The following is a 23,279-nucleotide window of genomic DNA, read 5'->3' on the forward strand; positions in this document are numbered from 1 at the left end:
TAGATGGAGCTGTGATATACTGCTACCAGATATCTAGATAGATAGGAGCTGTGATATACTGCTACCAGATACCTAGCTAGATGGAGCTATGATGTACTGCTACCAGATACCTAGATAGGAGCTGTGATGTACTGCTACCAGATATCTAGATAGGAGCTATGATGTACTGCTACCAGATATCTAGATAGATAGGAGCTGTGATGTACTGCTACCAGATAGCTAGATAGATAGGAGCTGTGATGTACTGCTACCAGATACCTAGATAGATAGGAGCTGTGATGTACTGCTACCAGATATCTAGATAGATGGATGGAGCTGTGATGTAATTCTACCAGATATCTAGATAGATGGAGCTGTGATGTAATTCTACCAGATATATAATGGATGGATGGATGGAGCTGTGAGGTAATTCTACCAGATATCTAGATAGATAGGAGCTGTGAGGTAATTCTACCAGATATCTAGATATATAGATAGGAGCTGTGATGTAATTCTACCAGATATCTAGGTATCTGAAACTGTTTTGTCTCCAGCTAAGACTTCAGTTGGTCTTGGGTGCATATATTGTGGTTGAAATACTGTCTGCTGGCATAACAGTGATAAGGATAACACATTACATTCACATTTCCTCAAGAGATGCTGAAAGAAAGAAATCATTTCTCCACTCCTGTTCCCGAGACGACATTAACATTTTGTTTCATTTCACTGCAAGGAATGCATAATTCCGCTGCAGGTTATAGGCCAGTCCAGTGTCCATATTTCAGTTACTATTCCATTTAACCCATATATTTAAATGAGGAATGCTCTGTTTATTCATGGATTCAGGGATAGTCATGAGTGGGATATCAAAGCTGCATCTTATCCTGAAGAAGAACCTAAGCAGGATATGAGCTAGTGTCTAGTGCCAGAGGGAGCAAAGCAACCCCAAATCGTCACTGAACCTCCTCAATGTTTGACTGTAGGGAAGGTTCTTGTCTTTGAAGGCTGTACACTTAGAGATGGTGTGCTTTACCAAAAATCTCTAATTTGTTCTCATCTGTTCACAGGACATTCTCCCAGAAGAATTTTGAAATGTTCAGATGTGTTTTGGCCAATTCCGATGTCTCTCTCTCAGCAGTGGGATCCTGCTGGGTCTCCTACCATATAACCCCCTTTCATTGAGTTGGAGACGGATGGACAGAGTTGAAACTGTCGTACCTTGTGTGTCTGAAGGTCAGCTTGAATCTCTGTGGCAGTTGATCGAGGTGCTTTCTCCACCTTTCAAACAATCCGTCGCTGCAATCTTCTACCAAGTGTTCTCTTGCAGCCACGTCCTGGGAGGTCGACTACAGTGGCATGGGCCTTAAACTTGTTGATAACATTACGTATGGTGGAAACGGGAACATCAAGGTCTCTGGAGATGGACTTGTAGCCTTGACATTGTCCATGCTTGGCTACAATCTTGTCGGACCTCCTCAGAAAACCAGAGAATTTTCTTTATTTTCTCCATGCTCATTGTGGTACACACAGTGACACAAAACAGATTGTCAGAACCTATAAGCACCTAGTAGTCCTACAGCTGTTTATTCTGCTGTGAGTGTTAGACAGTCAGATCAGGGTAGAGGTCCTGTATGGTTCAGTTAGACAGTCAGATCAGGGTAGAGGTCCTGTACGGTTCAGTTAGACAGTCAGATCAGGGTAGAGGTCCTGTACGGTTCAGTTAGACAGTCAGATCAGGGTAGAGGTCCTGTATGGTTCAGTTAGACAGTCAGATCAGGGTAGAGGTCCTGTACGGTTCAGTTAGACAGTCAGATCAGGGTAGAGGTCCTGTACGGTTCAGTTAGACAGTCAGATCAGGGTAGAGGTCCTGTACGGTTCAGTTAGACAGTCAGATCAGGGTAGAGGTCCTGTATGGTTCAGTTAGACAGTAAGATCAGGGTAGAGGTCCTGTATGGTTCAGTTAGACAGTCAGATCAGGGTAGAGGTCCTGTACGGTTCAGTTAGACAGTCAGATCAGGGTAGAGGTCCTGTACGGTTCAGTTAGACAGTCAGATCAGGGTAGAGGTCCTGTATGGTTCAGTTAGACAGTCAGATCAGGGTAGAGGTCCTGTATGGTTCAGTTAGACAGTAAGATCAGGGTAGAGGTCCTGTATGGTTCAGTTAGACAGTAAGATCAGGGTAGAGGTCCTGTATGGTTCAGTTGGTAGAGCATGGTTCTCGCAATGCCAGGGTCATGTGTTTGATTTCCTCTGGGGCCTCCCATTTTAAGTGCTCTTCTGCACAGTGCAGACACTACTCTGAGTGGCTGTGGATTAAGATGTCTGCTAGGTAAAGGCCGGATGATTACGTCAGGAGAAGGTTAGCTGGTGGTCGTGGTTTAGATATCTAGTGCTTTAGAGAGGGAGAGCTGTACTTCCATTCTGTTTAGCGGTCAGATAGGGAGACCATCTCTTAGTACACACTCACACACCACAAACACTCCCTCTGCATTCCTCTGTTTCTGACTCCAACTCAGCTATTTAACACCCCTCTCTCTCCCCCCCAATCCTTCATGTTTTCTTTCCCTTTCAGTCTCTTCCATTCCTCTCCTGTATACATTTCATCTTCCCTCTCTCGTTTCCCCTCTTCCGCTTTCAATCTCTTTCTGTTTCCCTCTCTCCCTCTGTCTCGCAGTCGTAGAGTGGGGGCACTGAGGCTGTGTGTGTGTTGCTGTGTGTTTGGATTGAGATTAGGTTACATTGCTGGATTGTGTAATTGTGAGGTGTGTCTCTGCTCCAGAAAGCTGCTCTGTTGTTTCTTTTGTTAGGAGGAGAGTAGAGCCCAGGGAGGGAGGGAGGGAGGTCGAGAGAGACTAGTTAGGTTACTGTAAATCACTATCTTCAGTCCACTAACCTGCTAGAATCAAGACATCACTACATCGGTAATAACTCCCCTGGTTCAGTAAAGACTACACAGATCATACACTGAGGTAGAAGGTATGTTGTTATCTAAACCCCAGCAGGCAGCCTGGTTTACAGTCAACACTGCAGTAGGGATGCTGGTTCATCAGTGTTAACCTCAGGACCAGAACAACCTGCAGTAGGGATGCTGGTTCATCAGTGTTAACCTCAGGACCAGAACAACCTGTTGTAGGGATGTTTGTTACAGGAGGATGTTTCATCAGTGTTAACCTCAGGACCAGAACAACCTGCTGTAGGGATGTTTGTTACAGGAGGATGTTTCATCAGTGTTAACCTCAGGACCAGAACAACCTGCTGTAGGGATGTTTGTTACAGGAGGATGTTTCATCAGTGTTAACCTCAGGACCAGAACAACCTGCAGTAGGGATGTTTGTTACAGGAGGATGTTTCTTCAGTGTTAACCTCAGGACCAGAACAACCTGCTGTAGGGATGTTTGTTTCAGGAGGATGTTTCATCAGTGTTAACCTCAGGACCAGAACAACCTGCTGTAGGGATGTTTGTTACAGGAGGATAATTCATCAGTGTTAACCTCAGGACCAGAACAACCTGCTGTAGGGATGTTTGTTACAGGAGGATGTTTCATCAGTGTTTACCTCAGGACCAGAACAACCTACTGTAGGGATGTTTGTTACAGGAGGATGTTTCTTCAGTGTTAACCTCAGGACCAGAACAACCTGCTGCAGGGATGCTGGTTCATCAGTGTTAACCTCAGGACCAGAACAACCTGCTGTAGGGATGCTGGTTCATCAGTGTTAACCTCAGGACCAGAACAACCTGCTGTAGGAATGCTGGTTCATCAGTGTTAACCTCAGGACCTGAACAACCTGCAGTAGGGATGTTTGTTACAGGAGGATGTTTCATCAGTGTTAACCTCAGGACCAGAACAACCTGCTGTAGGGATGTTTGTTACAGGAGGATGTTTCATCAGTGTTAACCTCAGGACCAGAACAACCTGCTGTAGGGATGTTTGTTACAGGAGGATGTTTCTTCAGTGTTAGCCTCAGGCCCAGGAACATCTCTAAACCCTAGTTGTTGGCTCTAAAGGAACATCTCTAGACCCTAGTTGAAGGCTCTAAAGGAACATCTCTAGACCCTAGTTGAAGGCTCTAAAGGAACATCTCTAGACCCTAGTTGAAGGCTCTAAAGGAACATCTCTAGACCCTAGTTGAAGGCTCTAAAGGAACATCTCTAGACCCTAGTTGAAGGCTCTAAAGGAACATCTCTAGACCCTAGTTGAAGGCTCTAAAGGAACATCTCTTGACCCTAGTTGAAGGCTCTAAAGGAACATCTCTAGACCCTAGTTGAAGGCTCTAAAGGAACATCTCTAGACCCTAGTTGAAGGCTCTAAAGGAACATCTCTAGACCCTAGTTGAAGGCTCTAAAGGAACATCTCTAGACCCTAGTTGAAGGCTCTAAAGGAACATCTCTAGACCCTAGTTGAAGGCTCTAAAGGAACATCTCTAGACCCGAGTTGAAGGCTCTAAAGGACAAACTCCTAACGCTAGTCATAATTAAAATAGTGTGTGTGTGTCTTCAACTATGTTGTTAAATATTCTACTTCTCTTCCCCCCACAGACCAAAGAGAAGGGACAACGTCTCAGCCCACACACGATTGGAGGAGATAGACATCAATCAAACTGGACGCCGTCCATTCCCTCCCACCGCTCATGGCGAGACCGCCCCCAACCCACCAATAGGGCGAGTCCCATCCACTCCAACCCCCGCCACCACTCATCCATCCGGACAATCCAATTGGTCACCCTCACTCCACTTAACTCCTGCCCACTCTACGCTCCACCCCATCCAACCCCTCTGATTGGTCAAGATGGACAAGTTGACAGATGACATCCACAGGTGCTACTTCAACCATTCAGTGCAGTTCTTCTACGAACAAAGTGGCAAGAACATCAGCGCCCACTGGCGTCCTCGGGACTACGTGGTGGTGAGCCTGGGCATGGGTGTGTCTGTCATCGTCATCCTGGCCAACATCCTGGTCATGGTGGCCATCTTCATCAACCGACGATTCCACTTCCCTATCTACTATCTGCTAGGTAGGGTGTGTGTGTCTGTCAATTAGCAGCTGCTCCCACTAATTTACCAAACTTACCAGAATTTTCTGAAGTTTTGGTCATTTTTAAATCTATAAAATCTTTGGTAAATTATACTTTCAAAACATTTAGTCATATTTATGTCATATTCTTTACATCTGTGAAAATTCCCTAAACTCCAGGAGTGTACTGGTACATTTTATAAAGTTACCAATAATATTACCCCCCTTAACAACCCTACTAATGTCCTTGTCTACTGTCCCCTAGGCAACCTGGCGGCAGCAGACCTGTTCTCAGGTATCGCCTACCTGCACCTGATGTTCCACACTGGGCCCTGGACCATCAAGCTGTCCCAGAACCAGTGGTTTGTACGCCAGGTAGGAGAGTCCAACACATACCCTAACCCTGGACCATCAATCTGTCCCAAGAACAAATGGCCAGTAAGCCAGGAGCACAAGACAAGTTCTTCCCATAGGATTAGTTGATGCAGAAATGGACTGCCCAAAGGGCAGTTTCTTTTCCACATAATTAGCATTATTTAGCTAGTGATGAGGTCCTTGAGGAAAAAATGGGCCGGCATGTCAGAAAAGTCTGGGCTGATTTCTGATCCTGGTCCGTCCCTGAGTTGATGCTTGCTAGGGCCCATGAATCGATTAATCCACATTTTTTCTTTCAAACTGGGAAAACTTTTCCTGTCAAAGTACTGTAGGTTTGTGTGATTTATGCTTACTAAGCTATTATGAGCAAAATGCCCACATAGTTGAAAAAAGGACGCTTGTGGCCGCTGTGGTCCAGCAGTTAATGCCGAGGAACCCCCACACATGTACAGTCGTTGCCAAAAGTTTTGACAATGACACAAATATTAATTTTCACAAAGTCTGCTGCCTCGGTTTGTATGATGGCAATTTGCATATACTCCAGAATGTTATGAAGAGTGATCAGATGAATTGCAATTAATTGCAAAGTCCCTCTTTGCCATGCAAATGAACTGAATCCCCCCAAAACATTTAACACAGGTGTGAATATTGACGAGGACTAGGCTGGAGATCCCTTTGTCATGCTGATTGAGTTTGAATAACAGACTGTAAGCTTCAAAAGGAGGGTGGTGCTTGGAATCATTGTTCTTCCTCTGTCAACCATGGTTACCTGCAAGGAAACACATGCCGTCATCATTGCTTTGCACAAAAAGGGCTTCACAGGCAAGGATATTGCTGCCAGTAAGATTGCACCTAAATCAACCATTTATCGGATCATCAAGAACTTCAAGGAGAGCAGTTCAATTGTTGTGAAGAAGGCTTCAGGGCGCCCAAGAAAGTCCAGCAAGCGCCAGGACCGTCTCCTAAAGTTGATTCAGCTGCAGGATCGGGGCACCACCAGTACAGAGCTTGCTCAGGAATGGCAGCAGGCAGGTGTGAGTGCATCTGCACGCACAGTGAGGCGAAGACTTTTGGAGGATGGCCTGGTGTCAAGAAGGGCAGAAAAGAAGCCCCTTCTCTCCAGGAAAAACATCAGGGACAGACTGATATTCTGCAAATGGTACAGGGATTGGACTGCTGAGGACTGAAGTAAAGTCATTTTCTCTGATGAATCCCCTTTCCGATTGTTTGGGGCATCCGGAAAAAAGCTTGTCCGGAGAAGACAAGGTGAGTGCTAGCATCAGTCCTGTGTCATGCCATCAGTAAAGCATCCTGAGACCATTCATGTGTGGGGTTGCTTCTCAGCCAAGGGAGGGGGCTCACTCACAATTTTGCCTAAGAACACAGCCATGAATAAAGAATGGTACCAACACATCCTCCGAGAGCAACTTCTCCCAACCATCCAGGAACAGTTTGGTGACAAACAATGCCCTTTCCAGCATGATGGAGCACCTTGCCATAAGGCAAAAGTGATAACTAAGTGGCTCGGGGAACAAAACGTAGATATTTTGGGTCCATGGCCAGGAAACTCCCCAGACCTTAATCCCATTGAGAACTTGTGGTCAATCCTCAAGAGGTAGGTGGACAAACAAAAACCCACATATTCGGACAAACTCCAAGAATTCATCCTGCCATCAGTCAGGATGTGGCCCAGAAGTTAATTGACAGTATGCCAGGGCGGATTGCAGAGGTCTTGACACTGCAAATATTGTCTCTTTGCATCAACTTCATGTAATTGTCAATAAAGGTCAAGGTCCTAAACGACATCGTAACCGCCATCGATAAGAAACAATACTGTGCTGCCGTATTCATTGACCTGGCCAAAGCTTTTGACTCTGTTAATCACCACATCCTCATCGGCAGACTTAGTAGCCTTGGTTTCTCAAACGATTGCGTCGCCTGGTTCACCAACTACTTCTCTGACAGAGTTCAGTGTGTCAAATCGGAGGGCCTACTGTCTGGACCTCTGGCAGTCTCTATGGGGGTACCACAGGGTTCAATTCTTGGGCCAACTCTTTTCTCTGTATACATAAATGATGTCGCTCTTGCTGCTGGTGAATCTCTGATCCACCTCTACGCAGACGACACCATTCTGTATACTTCTGGCCCTTCTTTGGACACTGTGTTAACCTGTCTGGGCTAGGGGGCAGTATTGAGAATTTTGGAAAAATATGTTCCCATTTTTAACTGCCTCCTACACCAACTCAGAAGCTAGAATATGCATATTATTGTTCAGGTTTGGATAGAAAACACTCTGAATTTTCTAAAACTGTTTGAATGGTGTCTGTGAGTATAACAGAACTCCTATGGCAGGCAAAAACCTGACAAGGTTTCAAGCAGGAAGTACCCTGTCTGACAAGGAGTCGTGCGTCTTACATCTTTTTATTGAAAAGTAAGGATCTTAGCTGTAACGTGACAATTCCCAGGGCTCCGATAGGCTCTCAGAGCCCGGGAAATAACTGAAGGTTTACGAGGGAGTCTCAGGCTGAAACACATTATCACCTTTTGTAAGTGGCTGCTCCGAGGACCTTTGAATGAGGCGCGTGCACGAGTCGCTTCTGAGGAGAAATTTTATTCGGCTGTTTAGGCTCAATGCATACTCCCGGTCGGAATATTATCACTTATCTACGAGATAACTGGCATAAAAATTGGTTTTAAACAGCGGTTGACATGCTTCGAAGTACGGTAATGGAATATTTAGACATTTTTGACACGCCAATGCGCCATGCGCGGGACCGTGAAGAAGCATTCTGATAGTGTCTAGAACTCACGAACAAAACGTCGCTGTTTGGATATAACGATGGATTATTTGGGACCAAACCAACATTTGTTATTGAAGTAGAAGTCCTGGCAGTGTATTCTGATGAAGAACAAGCAAGGTAAGAACATTTTTCTTATAGGAAATGTGATTTTGGTGGAGGCTGACCTGGGTGGTTATCTAAATAGCTAGCCCTGTAATGCCGGGCTATGTACTTAGATTATTGCAAAATGTGCTTCATCCGAAAAGCTATTTTAAAATCGGACATATCGAGTGCATAGAGGAGTAATGTATCTATAATTCTTAAAATAATTGTTATGCTTTTTGTGAACGTTTATCGTGAGTAATTTAGCAAACTGTTAGTAAATTCCCCGGAAGTTTGCGGGGGTTATGCTTTTTCTGAACGTCACATGCTAATGCAAAAAGCTGTTTTTTGATATAAATATGAACTTGATTGAACAGACATGCATGTATTGTATAACACAATGTCCTAGGTGTGTCATCTGATGAAGATCATCAAAGGTTAGTGCTGCATTTAGCTGTGGTTTGGGTTTATGTGACATGATATGCTAGCTTGAAAAATGGGTGTCTGATTTTTTCTGGCTGGGCACTCTGCTGACATAATCTAATGTTTTGCTTTCGTTGTAAAGCCTTTTTGAAATCGGACAGTGGGGTTAGATTAACGAGATTCTTGTCTTTAAATAGCTGTAAAATAGTCATATGTTTGAGAAATTGAAGTAATAGTATTTCTAACGATTCAAAAATCGCGCCACTGGAATTTCAGTAGCTGTTACGTAGGTGGGACGAAATCGTCCCACATACCCCAGAGAGGTTAACAACCCTCCAGACGAGCTTCAATGCCATTCAACTCTCCTTCCGTGGCCTCCAACTGCTCCTAAACACAAGTAAAACTAAATGCATGCTCTTCAACCGATCGCTGCCTGCACCTGCCCGCCCATCCAGCATAACTTCTCTGGACGGTTCTAACTTAGAATTTGTGGACAACTACAAATACCTAGGTGTCTGGTTAGACTGTAAACTCTCCTTCCAGACTCACATCAATCATCTCCAATCCAAAGTGAAATCTAGAATTGGCTTCCTATTTCGCAACAAAGCATCCTTCACTCATGCTGCCAAACATACCCTCGTAAAACTGACCATCCTACCAATCCTCGACTTCGGCGATGTCATTTACAAAATAGCCTCCAATACCCTACTCAACAAGCTGGATGCAGTCTATCACAGTGCCATCCGTTTTGTCACCAAAGCCCCATATACAACCCACCACTGCGATCTGTATGCTCTCGTTGGCTGGCCTTCACTTCATAATCGTCGCCAAACACGGTCATCTACAAGACCCTGCTAGGTAAAGTCCCCCCTTATCTCCGCTCACTGGTCACCATAGCAGCACCCACCTGTAGCACGCGCTCCAGCAGGTATATCTCTCTGGTCACCCCTAAAGCCAACTCCTCCTTTGGTCGTCTCTCCTTCCAGTTCTCTGCTGCCAACGACTGGAACGAACTACAAAAATCTCTGAAATTGGAAACACTTATCTCCCTCACTAGCTTTAAGCACCATCTGTCAGAGCAGCTCACAGATCACTGCACCTGTACATAGCCCATCTATAATTTAGCCCAAACTACTACCTCTTCCCCTACTGTATTTATTTATTTTATTTATTTTGCTCCTTTGCACCATATTATTTATATTTGAACTTTGAACTTTCTTCAAACTACAAATCTACCATTCCAGTGTTTTTCTTGCTATACTTTATTTACTTTGCCACCATGGCATTTTTTTGCTTTTACCTCCCTTATCTCACATCATTTGCTCACATTGTATATAGTCTTATTTTTTTTTCTACTGTATTATTGACTGTATGTTGTTTACTCCATGTGTAACTCTGTGTTGTTGTATGTTGTCGAACTGCTTTGCTTTATCTTGGCCAGGTCGCAATTGTAAATGAGAACTTGTTCTCAACTTGCCTACCTGGTTAAATAAAGGTGAAATAAATAAAAAATAAAAGCCTTTGACACTTATGAAATACTTGTTACTATGGAATGAAGTATAATTACATCTGACAAAAATATCTAAAGACACTGAAGCAGCAAACTTTGGAAATTAATATTTGTGTCATTCTCAAAACTTTTGGCCACGACTGTACAGCCAAGTTTACCAGTCAGCGTGGGTTGTAATCCACCCTCTGGTCTTCTGACTCTCCATCTCTCCTACCTTTCCTGTCTCCTCTCATCTATCACGATCAGTACGTTAAAACCCTTCAAGTATAGATGAATTATTCCTCCCTCCAGACCCTGATCGACTCCAGTCTGACAGCATCGGTGTTGAACCTCCTGGCCATCGCCTTGGAGCGCCACCAGACCATCTTCACCATGCAGGTGTGTGTGTGTGTGTGTGTCTTGATATTACAGTAGAGGTATATCAGAGTGGTCGGGAGAAAGCGGTAGGAACATTTCCATCTGTTATGGACTAATAAAGTGTATATCGTCTTAGCTCCACAGTAAGATGACCAACCGCCGCGTGGTGCTGCTCATCGCCGCTATCTGGGGCCTAGCCATCTTCATGGGCCTGGTTCCCACCATGGGCTGGCACTGTCTGTGTGACCTGGACAACTGCTCCACCATGGCCCCCATGTACCAACGCTCCTACCTGGTGTTCTGGGCTGTGCTTAACCTGTTCACCTTCTCTCTCATGGTGGCTGCCTACACCAGGATCTTTGTGTACGTCAGACACAAGAGCCAGAGGATGTCTCAGCACACCAGCCAGATACGACACAAGGAGACTGTGTTCAACCTGATGAAGACTGTGTCTATGATCCTGGGTGAGGAGGGACGGGGGCACGCACGCACACACACACACACACACATACATACATACATACATACATACATACATACATACATACATACATACATACACACAGTTGAAGTTGGAAATGTACATACACCTTAGCCAAATACATTTAAACTCAGTTTTTCACAATGCCTGACATGTAATCCTAGTAAAAATTCCCTGTCTAAGGTCAGTTAGGATCACCACTTTATTTTAAGAATGTGAAATGTCAGAATAATAGTAGAGACAATGATTTACTTCAGCTTTTATTTCTTTCATCACATTCCCAGTGGGTCAGAAGTTTACATACACTCAATTAGTGTTTGGTAGCATTGTCTTTAAATTGTTTAACTTGGGTCACTTTTATTTTTGTATTTTTTTTTATTTCACCTTTATTTAACCAGGTAGGCCAGTTGAGAACAAGTTCTCATTTACAATTGCGACCTGGCCAAGATAAAGCAAAGCAGTGCGACACAAACAACAACACGGAGTTACACATGGAATAAGAAACATACAGTCATTAACACAACAGAAAAGTCTATATACAGTATGTGCAAATAAGGCAAGATAAGGAAGGTAGGCAATAAATAGGTTATAGTGGCGAAATAATTACAATTTAGTAATTAAACACTGGAGTGATAGATGTGCTGAATATGAATGTACAAGTAGAGATACTGGGGTGCAAAGGAGCAAAAAAAGAAATAACAGTATGGAGATGAGGTAGTTGGATGGGCTGTTTACAGGTGGGCTATATGCAGTGATCTGTGAACTGCTCTTACAGCTGGTGCTTAAAGTTAGTGAGGGAGATATGAGTCTCCAGCTTCAGTGATTTTTGCAATTTGTTCCAGTCATTGGCAGCAGAGAACTGGGAGGAAAGATGGCCAAAGGAGGAATTGGCTTTGGGGGTGACCAGTGAGATATACCTGCTGGAACGCGTACTACGGGTGGGTGCTGCTATGGTGACCAGTGAGATAAGGCGGGGCTTTACCTAGCAAAGACTTATAGATGACCTGGAGCCAGTGGGTCCTTCCACACGCTTCCCACAATAAGTTGGGTGAATTTTGGCCCATTCCTCCTGACCGAGCTGGTGTAACTGAGTCAGGTTTGTAGGCCTCCTTGCTCGCACACTCTTTTTCAGTTCTGCACACACATTTTCTATAGGATTGAGGTCAGGGCTTTGTGATGGCCACTCCAATACCTTGACTTTGTTGTCCTTAAGCCATTTTGCCACAACTTTGGAAGTATGCTTGGGGTCATTGTCCATTTGGAAGACCCATTTGCGACCAAGCTTTAACTTCCTGACTGATGTCTTGAGCTGTTGCTTCAATATATCCACGTAATTTTACTTCCTCATGAAGCCATCTATTTTGTGAAGTGCACCAGTCCCTCCTGCAGCAAAGCACCCCCACAACATGATGCTGCCACCCCCGTGCTTCACGGTTGGGATGGTGTTCTTCGGCTTGAAAGCCTACCCCTTTTTCCTCCAAACACAACAATGGTCATTATGGCCAAACAGTTCTATTTTTGTTTCATCAGACCAGAGGACATTTCTCCAAAAAGTACGACCTTTGTCCCCATGTGCAGTTGCAAACCGTAGTTGGGCTTTTTTATGCCAGTTTTGGAGCAGTGGCTTCTTCTTTGCTGAGCGGCCTTTCAGGTTATGTCGATATAGGACTCGTTTTACTGTGGATATAGATACTTTTGTACCTGTTTCCTCCAGCATCTTCTCAAGGTCCTTTGCTGTTGTTCTGGGATTGATTTGCACTTTTCGCACCAAAGTACATTCATCTATTGGAGACAGAACGCGTCTCCTTCCTGAGCGGTATGATAGCTGCGTGGTCCCATGGTGTTTATACTTGCGTACTATTGCTTGCACAGATGAATGTGGTACCTTCAGGCATTTGTAAATTGCTCCCAAGGATGAACCAGACTTGTGGAGGTCTACGATATTTTTTTCCTGAGGTCTTGGCTGATTTCTTTTGATTTTCCCATGATGTCAAGCAAAGAGGCACTGAGTTTGAAGGTAGGCCTTGAAATACATCCACAGGTACACCTCCAATTGACTCAAATGATTTCAATTAGCCTATCAGAAGCTTCTAAAGCCATGACATCGTTTTCTGGAAGCTGTTTAAAGGCACAGTCAACTTAGTGTATGTAAACTTCTGACCCACTGGAATTGTGATACAGTGAATTATAAGTGAAATAATCTGTCTGTAAACAATTGTTGGAAAAATGACTTGTCATGTACAAAGTAGATATCCTAACCGACTTGCCAAAACTATAGTTTGTTAACAAGAAATTTGTGGAGTGGTTGAAAAACAAGTTTTAATGACTCCAACCTAAGTGTATGTAAACTTCTGACTTCAACTGTATATACATATACACACACACTCACTCTTTCTCTGGCATTCAGGCACCTCTCTGGCTTGTCCTAACTCGTTTAACCAGACACTCTACTTCCCCCCCACATCCCTCCCTCTCTCCCTCTCTCCCTCCCTTCTTCCTTCCTTCCTTCCTTCCTTCCTTCCTTCTCCTCTTTCCTGCTTCTCTCCCTCTTCCAAGCTTCTGCTCCAGCATTTTTAACTTCTGATTAAATTCCTCGAGAAGGAATTTGACTTCTCTGTTTCTCACATATAGGCTCATACGGAATCCTTACATTTCTGGTTGTCTCTCTTTCTGGCATGGCAAGTGTGAGTGATCGAGGCTGTGTGTGTTTTGGGTTTTAGTGGATACCAGAAGTCCTCACAGGATGCTAAAACAAAGAACATTCAGACAATTGGGGACATTTCGCCGGTCCTCAGAAGGAAAAAGGCTAATTCAGGCTTCGGGGTTAGGTTTAGGGTTATATGTTTGGGAAAATAGGATTTTGAATGGGAATCAATTGTTTGGTCGCCACAAGGATAGTAAAACAAAAATGTGAGCGAGGAATGTCTGTGCATGTCCTGACAGGGAACAGCATAGTTAAACCACATCGACACAAAAACACTCCTCCATTTCAACCTCCCCTTCTCTCTCTGTCACTGTGTGTGTGTGTGTGTGTGTGTGTGTGTGTACAGTATGAATTCCTGAGGCGTGAAATTGTGTAATTGAATGTTATCATAATGAAATCAGATCTGTCCGACCAACCCCAAGTCACACACTGACAGTGGATACTGTACACTATTCACTGACCAGCTGAATTTTTACATTTGTCTCTCTCTCCTCCTCCTCCCTCTCCTCCCCCTCTTCTCTCCTCTCCCTCCTCTGCCCCTCCTCCCCTTCCTCTCCTCCCCCTCCTCTCTCTCCTCTCTCTCCTCCCCCTCCTCTCTCTCCTCTCCCTCTCCCTCTCCTCTCCCTCCTCTGCCCCTCCTCTTCTCCCCCTCCTCTGCCCCTCCTCTCCTCCCCCTCCTCTCTCTCCTCCAGGTTGTTTTGTGATCTGCTGGACCCCGGGCCTGGTGTTGTTGATGTTGGATGGTCTGGGCTGTGAATCGTGCCAGGTGCTGCGTTATGAGAAGTACTGTCTGGTCCTGGCTGAGTGTAACTCCCTGGTCAACCCCATCATCTACAGCTTCAGAGACACGGACATGTTACAGACCTTCAAGAGGATCCTCTGCTGCCTGTGTCGCCGCGGCGGCACCGGCCACAAAGACACGCTGTCCGGCATGCGCTGCAACACCCTGGAGCAAGAGGTACTCTCTGAGAGCAACGGCAACAATCACCACGACAACCACAACGACGACAACAATCATATAAGTCCCCACGGCGACCACTCGGACACAGACGATTAGACGAGGACAGTAGACGCATATAGGTGACAGACGTACGATGACGACGTAACAAGCAGTTACACCGTAAAAATGTCAACAGTGACAGGGTGCTATAGCAACGTTCAATACCATGCCCACTCAGACGACTAGCTAACAGTCCTGTGACAACAACGTAGCTACACGGTCACAATGACATCAACTACACCGTAACAACAACGTTATGGCCTCCAAACTCTACCATAGCAACCACCATGCACTGACACACCGCAACGACATCAACCACTATAACCACTACAACTTAACAAAACATTTAAAAAATAACTACAAGACCACTAATGTGACTACTACCACATAACAAAATACCATGGCAACACCTACACTAACGACAATGTAACACAATACCACGACGACACCTACAATAACGTCAACATAACAAAATACCATGACAACACTTACAATAAGTACAACGTAACACAATACCACGACAATAACGACAACGTTACACAATACCACTAAAACGCCTACAACAACAGAATTACAGTGCAACAACTACCATAACAATGTCACAAAATAGCCCTACAACAACCAGGCCTCGACGACAACCACCTCCTGATTCAGAGGGGTTGGGTTAAATGCGGAAGACACATTTCGGTTGGAGGCATTCAGTTGTACACCTGACGAGGTATCCCCCCTCCCTTTACAAGCAAACAGAGAATATACCGTGTTTGAGTGTTTGTAGGCTCGTTGTTATAATACTGTATGTTGCGCTAGCTTTTATTGTACACTGTAACATACCAGCCCTATCAGTCTCTGTTCTAATCAACATAGAACCATATGAATAGTTAATCATGCAGATGTTATTGTTTGGAAACTAACGGTAGATGGACTGTTTGGAGAAGGGACTGCGTGTTTTTAGAAACTAGAGGGGGGGCAGTCTACGTGCTGTTTGGAAAAAGAGACCTGATCAAACATAATGTTGTGAGTGGATTGAGAGGGCTGATTTCTACTCTGTTAACATGGTGCTGGGCAGCTTCTAATGCAGATGCACTGTCCCAATCTGTGTGTCTAGAGAGAAAGAGATGTTCTGCAACGCCAAGACTTGAATGAGTCCGGTTGAGTAAGGCCAGCCCCTGCAGTGAATGTTTTGGTCTTCACCTGGGTCCATACTGGACTCTGATAATGCAACTCTTTTCCATACAGACTTTCTGAGTACTGACAATGTCTCTATAACGTTGTTGGAAGGTTGTCTGTCACCCTGGACAGCCTGGTGGAATGTAAACCAGATGTTAGTTGTTGAAACGGGTCTGACTATTTGTCATGCTTCCTGTGACCTGTAGCTATGGCATGTGTGTACACACACGAGCGCACACACACACTATCACACGCATACACATTACACATACACACACGTGCGCACACACACGTGCGCACACACACTCTCACACACGTAGACACATTACACACACACGTGCGCACACACATACACTATCACACGCATAGATACATTACACACACACACAAACAAACACGGCTGACTCATCACTGTGTCGTTGCTCTCTGTGTGGAGACACAGGAGTGTGTGTGTGTGTGTGTGTGTTTACAGTACCCCACACAAACACCAGTTAAACGTTTACACATCCTGTCAGTGATGTCACTAATGGAGAACGAACAAACGGCACAATACAGGAGGGAGGGGAAACATTTCAGTGTCGCACGCTATTCTGCACTAACTCTGGTGTGACAGTGAAATATGTTCCCCTCGTACTTTTACACAAACGCACACAAACACACACACACACACACACACACACACACAGTAACGTGTGATATACATTAGCGCCCCCCAGTGGTCAAGTGAAAGCAAGTCCTCTTCTACACTCCTGGGCCACGTCCCAATTGTCTCTTCTTCCAAAGTGTGCACTCGTTCACTTCCCTTCACTGATTTGAAAGGAAATGACTGGTATTAGAAATATGGTGGGAACTCCCTCTAGCCCATGCCTCCACCAATCCAATGCTGTGTGGAATGTCATGAACGAGTGCACCCTTCAGGAGAAAGGAGATTATTGGGACAGACCCCAACTCTCACCATTACTGGCTGAAATCATCTCTGAAAAGGGAAAATGTTCATACCTGAGAAACTATAAAAGGGAAATGCTGGTTATGAATATTCAAAATATTTAGATTTTTTAAAATAAATATGCCTGTTAATATGCATTATTTTCATAAGCACGTATGAAAACATATTTTAAAACATTTTTAAAAAATGTAATAATACTCTTTCATTTAAAAAATCTGTTACTGTTTTTTAGTTTTATTTTTGTACCAAAACATCTCTGAAAATAAAGCCAGAAAAATGAAAACATTCCTAATCTGTGTCTGTCTGCCTGATCGCTTGGTTATGCCTGGCGGCATCGTGCCACTGGGTGCAGCCATCGCTTGATCATGTCTGTCTTTTATGATGCTGCTAGGAACGAGAATAAGGACACAAACTAGAAGCTAGACATGTTAGTAATTTAGCAGACGCTCTTATCCTGAGCCACTTACAGGAGCAGATAGGGTCAAAGTGCCTTGCTCAAGGGCACGTTGACAGATTCTTCACCTAGTTGTCTCTGGGATTCGAACCAGCAACCATTTCTGTTACTGGCCCAACACGCTTAACCTCTTGGCTACCTGCCACCCACAGAAATGGCTAAATAAATAGGTTGTGGGTTATATTTAGGTTATAGCTTGGTTGTATTGTGTCCTTATTGTGTCTCCTATCTGTACGCGCTGTGATCCAGTTTATTGCTGTGCTTGTCAGAGAGAGAAGCAGGGATGATATCTGTACATGCTGTGATCCAGTTTATTGCTGTGCTTGTCAGAGAGAGAAGCAGGGATGATATCTGTACATGCTGTGATCCAGTTTATTGCTGTGCTTGTCAGAGAGAGAAGCAGGGATGATATCTGTACATGCTGTGATCCAGTTTATTGCTGTGCTTGTCAGAGAGAGAAGCAGGGATGTTATCTGTACATGCTGTGATCCAGTTTATTGCTGTGCTTGTCAGAGAGAGAAGCAGGGATGATATCTGTACATGCTGTGTTCCAGTTTATTGCTGTGCTTGTCAGAGAGAGAAGCAGGGATGATATCTGTACGTGCTGTGTTCCAGTTTATTGCTGTGCTTGTCAGAGAGAGAAGCAGGGATGATATCTGTACGTGCTGTGTTCCAGTTTATTGCTGTGCTTGTCAGAGAGAGAAGCAGGGATGATATCTGTACGTGCTGTGTTCCAGTTTATTGCTGTGCTTGTCAGAGAGAGAAGCATTGATGAAGCTACTGAACACCTAACTCTGTGAAAGACACCACACTGTATTTCTCTCTGTTTCTTCATCTGTCTCTCTCCCTCTCTCCAATCGCTGAACCTTACTAACTCCCTCTCTTTCTCCTTTCATTCCCTCTCTCCTCATCCTCCACCTAATCCCCTTCATCCTGCCTCTCATTCCCTCTCCAGCCGTCTAACAATCGTGATGCGGAGCTGGAGGAGAAGACCAGGGGAGCTCCTCTCATCCTGAAGGGAACAGAGGACATGGTGACGTCCACAGAGAGCTGACGCACACACACACACACACACACACACACACACACACACACACACACACACACACACACACACACACACACACATTGTGTGATTATTTTGGGGGGAATTTCTGAATCATGCTAAATATTTTTATTGTATAGATGTGATTTTTAGTTGTATTGATGTAAAATGTTTGTATGACTGATGATACTGTATGTTACAGAAACATGACCAATAACTACAGTTACCGCACTGACTTTTCTGTTCGCATTGTCCCATATCCACTCCTCAGAGATGTTGACATGTTGTCTACCTAACCTCCTGTTCATTTCACCAGCCAGCTCAGTAGAAAAGCCATCATTACAATCAGAACTGTATATTTATGACTTTTTATTTTTAATATGACATTTTATTTATGCATTTTTGTTGTTGATCTTACGGGAATAGTCTGCGCTGAGTGTATACAGTGAGGGGGAGAGGTGTGTTAGTGCAGGGGTTGTAGAGGTGTGTGTGTGTTAGTGCAGGGGTTGGAGAGGTGTGTGTGTTTGTGCAGGGGTTGTAGAGGTGTGTGTGTGTTAGTGCAGGGGTTGGAGAGGTGTGTGTGTTTGTGCAGGGGTTGGAGAGGTGTGTTTGTGCAGGGGTTGGAGAGGTGTGTGTGTGTGTGTTTGTGCAGGGGTTGGAGAGGTGTGTGTTTGTGCAGGGGTTGGAGAGGTGTGTGTTTGTGCAGGGGTTGGAGAGGTGTGTGTGTGTGTGTGTTTGTGCAGGGGTTGGAGAGGTGTGTGTTTGTGCAGGGGTTGGAGAGGTGTGTGTTTGTGCAGGGGTTGGAGAGGTGTGTGTTTGTGCAGGGGTTGGAGAGGTGTGTGTTTGTGCAGGGGTTGGAGAGGTGTGTGTTTGTGCAGGGGTTGGAGAGGTGTGTGTTTGTGCAGGGGTTGGAGAGGTGTGTGTTTGTGCAGGGGTTGGAGAGGTGTGTGTTTGTGCAGGGGTTGGAGAGGTGTGGGGGTGTGTGTTTGTGCAGGGGTTGGAGAGGTGTGGGGGTGTGTGTGCAGGGGTTGGAGAAGTGTGTGTGCATGGGTTGGAGGTGTGTGTGTGTGCAGGGGTTGGAGAGGCGTGTGTGCAGGGGTTGGAGGTGTGTGTGTGTGTGTGCAGGGGTTGGAGAGGTGTATGTGTTTGTGCAGGGGTTGGAGAGGTGTGTGTGTGTGTGCAGGGGTTGGAGAGGGGTGTGTGTGTGCAGGGGTTGGAGAGGTGTGTGTGTGTGTGTGTGTGTGTGTGTGTGTGTGTGTGTTAGTGCAGGGGTTGGAGAGGTGTGTGTGTGTGTGTGTTAGTGCAGGGGTTGGAGAGGTGTGTGTGTGTGTTAGTGCAGGGGTTGGAGAGGTGTGTGTGTGTGTGTGTTAGTGCAGGGGTTGGAGAGGTGTGTGTGTGTGTGTGTGTTAGTGCAGGGGTTGGAGAGGTGTGTGTGTGTGTTAGTGCAGGGGTTGGAGAGGTGTGTGTGTGTTAGTGCAGGGGTTGGAGAGGTGTGTGTGTGTGTGTTAGTGCAGGGGTTGGAGAGGTGTGTGTGTGTGTGTGTGTGTGTGTACTGCACAACATGTTAGGTGAGTTTTAAGAAGGGGGGGTATTTGTAAAGACATTTTACTGTTATTAAATGTATTGTTAGGTTCTGAAAAGAGTAAAAACTCAAACGGACGACTAGAAAAAAACTCAAACCAAGTTTATTCCCCCCACTGGATGCCTCCGCTGCAAGCACATTTTACACATGATCAAACAGGCCTTTATATGTCAAGAGGAGATCAGGTTGTACCTTCTCAGAACTACTGCCCCGATGTTGCCTCGTTGTCTTGGCGTTCGAGCCGTCTGACAGCAGCTCCTCTTTCATCCGGTGACTTTTTCTCCATGTGTATCAGTGACCTCCTGTTCACCTTACTCATTTCTCTCACAGTAACCTTCACTTCCTCTTGACCCTTCCTTGACCCCTAACATATAGATTCCTTGTAAAGTCATCAATCAAGTTATAGTATGGTAACATGAAGAAGTGTATTTCAAGCTGGTGTCAGAGCCAGTTGTTTAGCTGTCTAGAGAATGAATGAATAGACTATAGACCAGTCTGTATTGTAGACTGATGTGTTCTGGTTGTTGCTGTGACCTCACAATCACTTTCATGTTCAGAAATGATGGAAACCGCTTCTATTAAAGAAAACCTACAACACTTCTGTCTGTCCACCTGTCTCTCTCTCTGACTCAGTCCACCTGTCTCTCTCTCTGACTCAGTCCACCTGTCTCTCTCTCTGACTCAGTCCACCTGTCTCTCTCTCTGACTCAGTCCACCTGTCTCTCTCTCTGACTCAGTCCACCTGTCTCTCTCTCTGACTCAGTCCACCTGTCCCCCTCTGACTCAGTCCACCTGTCTCTCTCTCGCTGACTCAGTCCACCTGTCTCTCTCGCTGACTCAGTCCACCTGTCTCTCTCTCTGACTCAGTCCACCTGTCTCTCTCTCTCTCTGACTCAGTCCACCTGTCTCTCTCTCTCTCTGACTCAGTCCACCTGTCTCTCTCTCTCTCTGACTCAGTCCACCTGTCTCTCTCTCTCTCTGACTCAGTCCACCTGTCTCTCTCTCTCTCTGACTCAGTCCACCTGTCTCTCTCTCTCTCTCTGACTCAGTCCACCTGTCTCTCTCTCTCTCTCTCTCTGACTCAGTCCACCTGTCTCTCTCTGACTCTGTAGTGAACGAGTGCACCTTTAAGTAGAAAGGAGAGATTATTCTCACCATTACTGGCTGAAATCATCTCTGAAAAGGGAAAATGTTTCTAACTGAGAAACTAAAAAAGGGAAATGCTGGTTATGAATATTCTAAATATTTAGATATGCCTGATAATATGCATTATTATCATAAGCACATATGAAAAAATAATTTCCCCCCCAAAATGAAAAAAATACTACATTTTAGAGACTGTTTTTTTTGTCTTTCATTTAAAAATCTGTTACTGATTTATTTTTATTTTTGTACCAAAACATCTGAAAATAAAGCCAGAAAAATGAAAACATTCCTAATCTGTGTCTGTCTGCCTGATCGCTTGGTTATGCCTGGCGGCATCGTGCCACTGGGTACGGCCATCGCTTGACCATATCTGTCTTTATGATGCTGCAAGGAATGAGAATAAGGACACAAACTAGAAGCTAAACACTCTGTGTCTGTCCATCTTTACATTTTTTAACTAGGCAAGTCAGTGAATAACAAATTCTTATTTACAATGACGGCCGACTCTGTCCACCTGTCTCTGTCTGTCCATCTGTGTCTCTGTCTCTGTCTGTCCATCTGATTTTCTCTGTCCTGTCTGCTTGTCTGTCTGACTGCCTGTCCATCCATCCCTCTGTCTCTCTGTCCAGGGCCTAGGTCAGGTTTAAAGTAAGGGGTTAACATTTGCCAGGGATAATCTCTCTTTGGGAGGTGATTCCTTCTTGATATTAACCAGAGAGAATATATTTTTGGTTGGTGGTGGAGGAGTTGAATCCTTCTTGATGTTAATCAGAGAGAATATCTTTTTGGTTGGTGGTGGAGATTCCTTCTTGACATTAACCAGAGAGAATATATTTTTGGTTGGTGGTGGAGATTCCTTCTTGGTGTTAACCAGAGAGAATATATTTTTGGATTGTGGTGGAGATTCCTTGATATTAAGCAGAGAGAATATCTTTTTGGATTGTGGAGGTGATTCCTTCTTGGTATTAAGCAGAGAGAATATCTTCTGTTCTCCTTTCTTCCTCTTACCCAGAGAGAGACTCTTCGGTGACACGGACTCCTTCCTAGAGTTACCCAATGACAGCCTCTTGATTGACAGCGACTCCTTCCTCTTCCCGGCCACTGAAAACGTATTATTGGGAGTAAGGACCTCCCTCTTCAGGTTATCCACTGACAGTTTGTCCAGAGTAGGAAGAATGATGCTTCTCTTCTGTTTCTTACTGGATAGTGCCCCCTTCAGTTCACTCCAGGGCAACACTGAGTCCTGTTTCTTCTTACTCCCCCCAAATACAGTCTTCTTAGAGGAGGAGCCCCCCATAGCAGACAGGGGGAGAGGAGCCCCCCATAGCAGACAGGAAGAGAGGAGGGGGAGGAAGAGAGCAGAGGTTCTTGTGTACTGATCTGGAATGACATAATAGCAAAAGGTTCATTAATACTAAATTCAAATGACCCAAAACAGACATAATGCGAGACTACTAATTTGCACGTAGACACACACACACACACACACACACACACACCAAAAAACAGCTGAACTTGGACATGAAACAAACATTCACAAGCAAATATTGGGAAAGACATATACACTTAGACATGGTAAACAAAACCAACATACAGTCAAACACCACAAACAAACTTTCAAAACATCTCTCTCTCACAAACATATATACTCACTGTAGTTGTGTGTCGTGTCAGTCTGCTGTCTGTCAAGTGTTCAGGTCTCCTCTGTGTCTCAGTCAAAATGGAGGCTGTATGACAGTAACACACCTGTTCTTCCCCGAGTCAGGACTAAGATCAGATCGAGGATCAGATTCTAACCCACCTGTTACATTACTGATCAGAAGCTGTTAAGTAACTTTAGTGTTGTCATCACCAGACAGGTTCGACAGGTTACACTGCATTCTAGCTGACTGTTCATCTTTGTGTGCATTCTAAAGAGGGGGGGTAGAAAACACCTGGCCACACTTGAACGTCTTCAACCAGATAGAAAGAATGGAGGAATGATGATGGACCTGTATATTTTAATAACTGACCTTTTTACACAAACAAATCGAACAACAAACAAATCAGCCCCCCCCCCCTGAAATCCCCCCCAAAAGTTTGCCCATCCCTGCTGATATAGAATCACTCTCCTCCCTCCTTCCTCTCTTCAATCAATCACATTTATTTATAAATCCCTTTTTACATCAACAGATGTCAAAGTGCTTATACAGAAACCCAGCCAAAAACCCCAAACAG

At 44.8% G+C, this 23,279-nt stretch overlaps 1 protein-coding gene and 1 long non-coding RNA gene across 4 annotated transcripts in view; one reads left to right on the plus strand and one right to left on the minus strand.

Moving 5' to 3' along the window:
* Positions 1-18,565, plus strand: part of LOC115147735 (lysophosphatidic acid receptor 2) — a 29,566-nt gene extending 11,001 nt beyond the window's left edge. Inside the window, exons 2-7 of one of the 3 annotated variants that reach the window (XM_029690035.1) lie at positions 4,516-4,991; positions 5,256-5,365; positions 10,472-10,558; positions 10,674-11,001; positions 14,415-14,680; positions 18,245-18,565. In XM_029690035.1, the coding sequence (XP_029545895.1) occupies positions 4,766-4,991; positions 5,256-5,365; positions 10,472-10,558; positions 10,674-11,001; positions 14,415-14,680; positions 18,245-18,343 (1,116 nt within the window). In that variant the 5' untranslated portion in view covers positions 4,516-4,765 and the 3' untranslated portion in view covers positions 18,344-18,565. Of the gene's footprint in view, positions 1-4,515; positions 4,992-5,255; positions 5,366-10,471; positions 10,559-10,673; positions 11,002-14,414; positions 17,125-18,244 lie in introns of those variants that run through there. The other 2 variants (XM_029690036.1, XM_029690034.1) reach the window with 2 other exon arrangements.
* A 1,951-nt stretch (positions 18,566-20,516) lies between these two features.
* On the minus strand, positions 20,517-22,834 carry LOC115147736 (uncharacterized). The gene is made up of 3 exons (XR_003866474.1): positions 22,716-22,834; positions 21,007-22,442; positions 20,517-20,532 (listed from the first exon to the last, which is right to left on the minus strand). It is a non-coding gene; the product is annotated as an uncharacterized LOC115147736 (long non-coding RNA).
* Positions 22,835-23,279: the final 445 nt, after the last annotated feature.

This window comes from Salmo trutta, chromosome 14 (genome assembly GCF_901001165.1).
Source record: "Salmo trutta chromosome 14, fSalTru1.1, whole genome shotgun sequence".
Lineage (NCBI taxonomy): Eukaryota > Metazoa > Chordata > Actinopteri > Salmoniformes > Salmonidae > Salmo > Salmo trutta.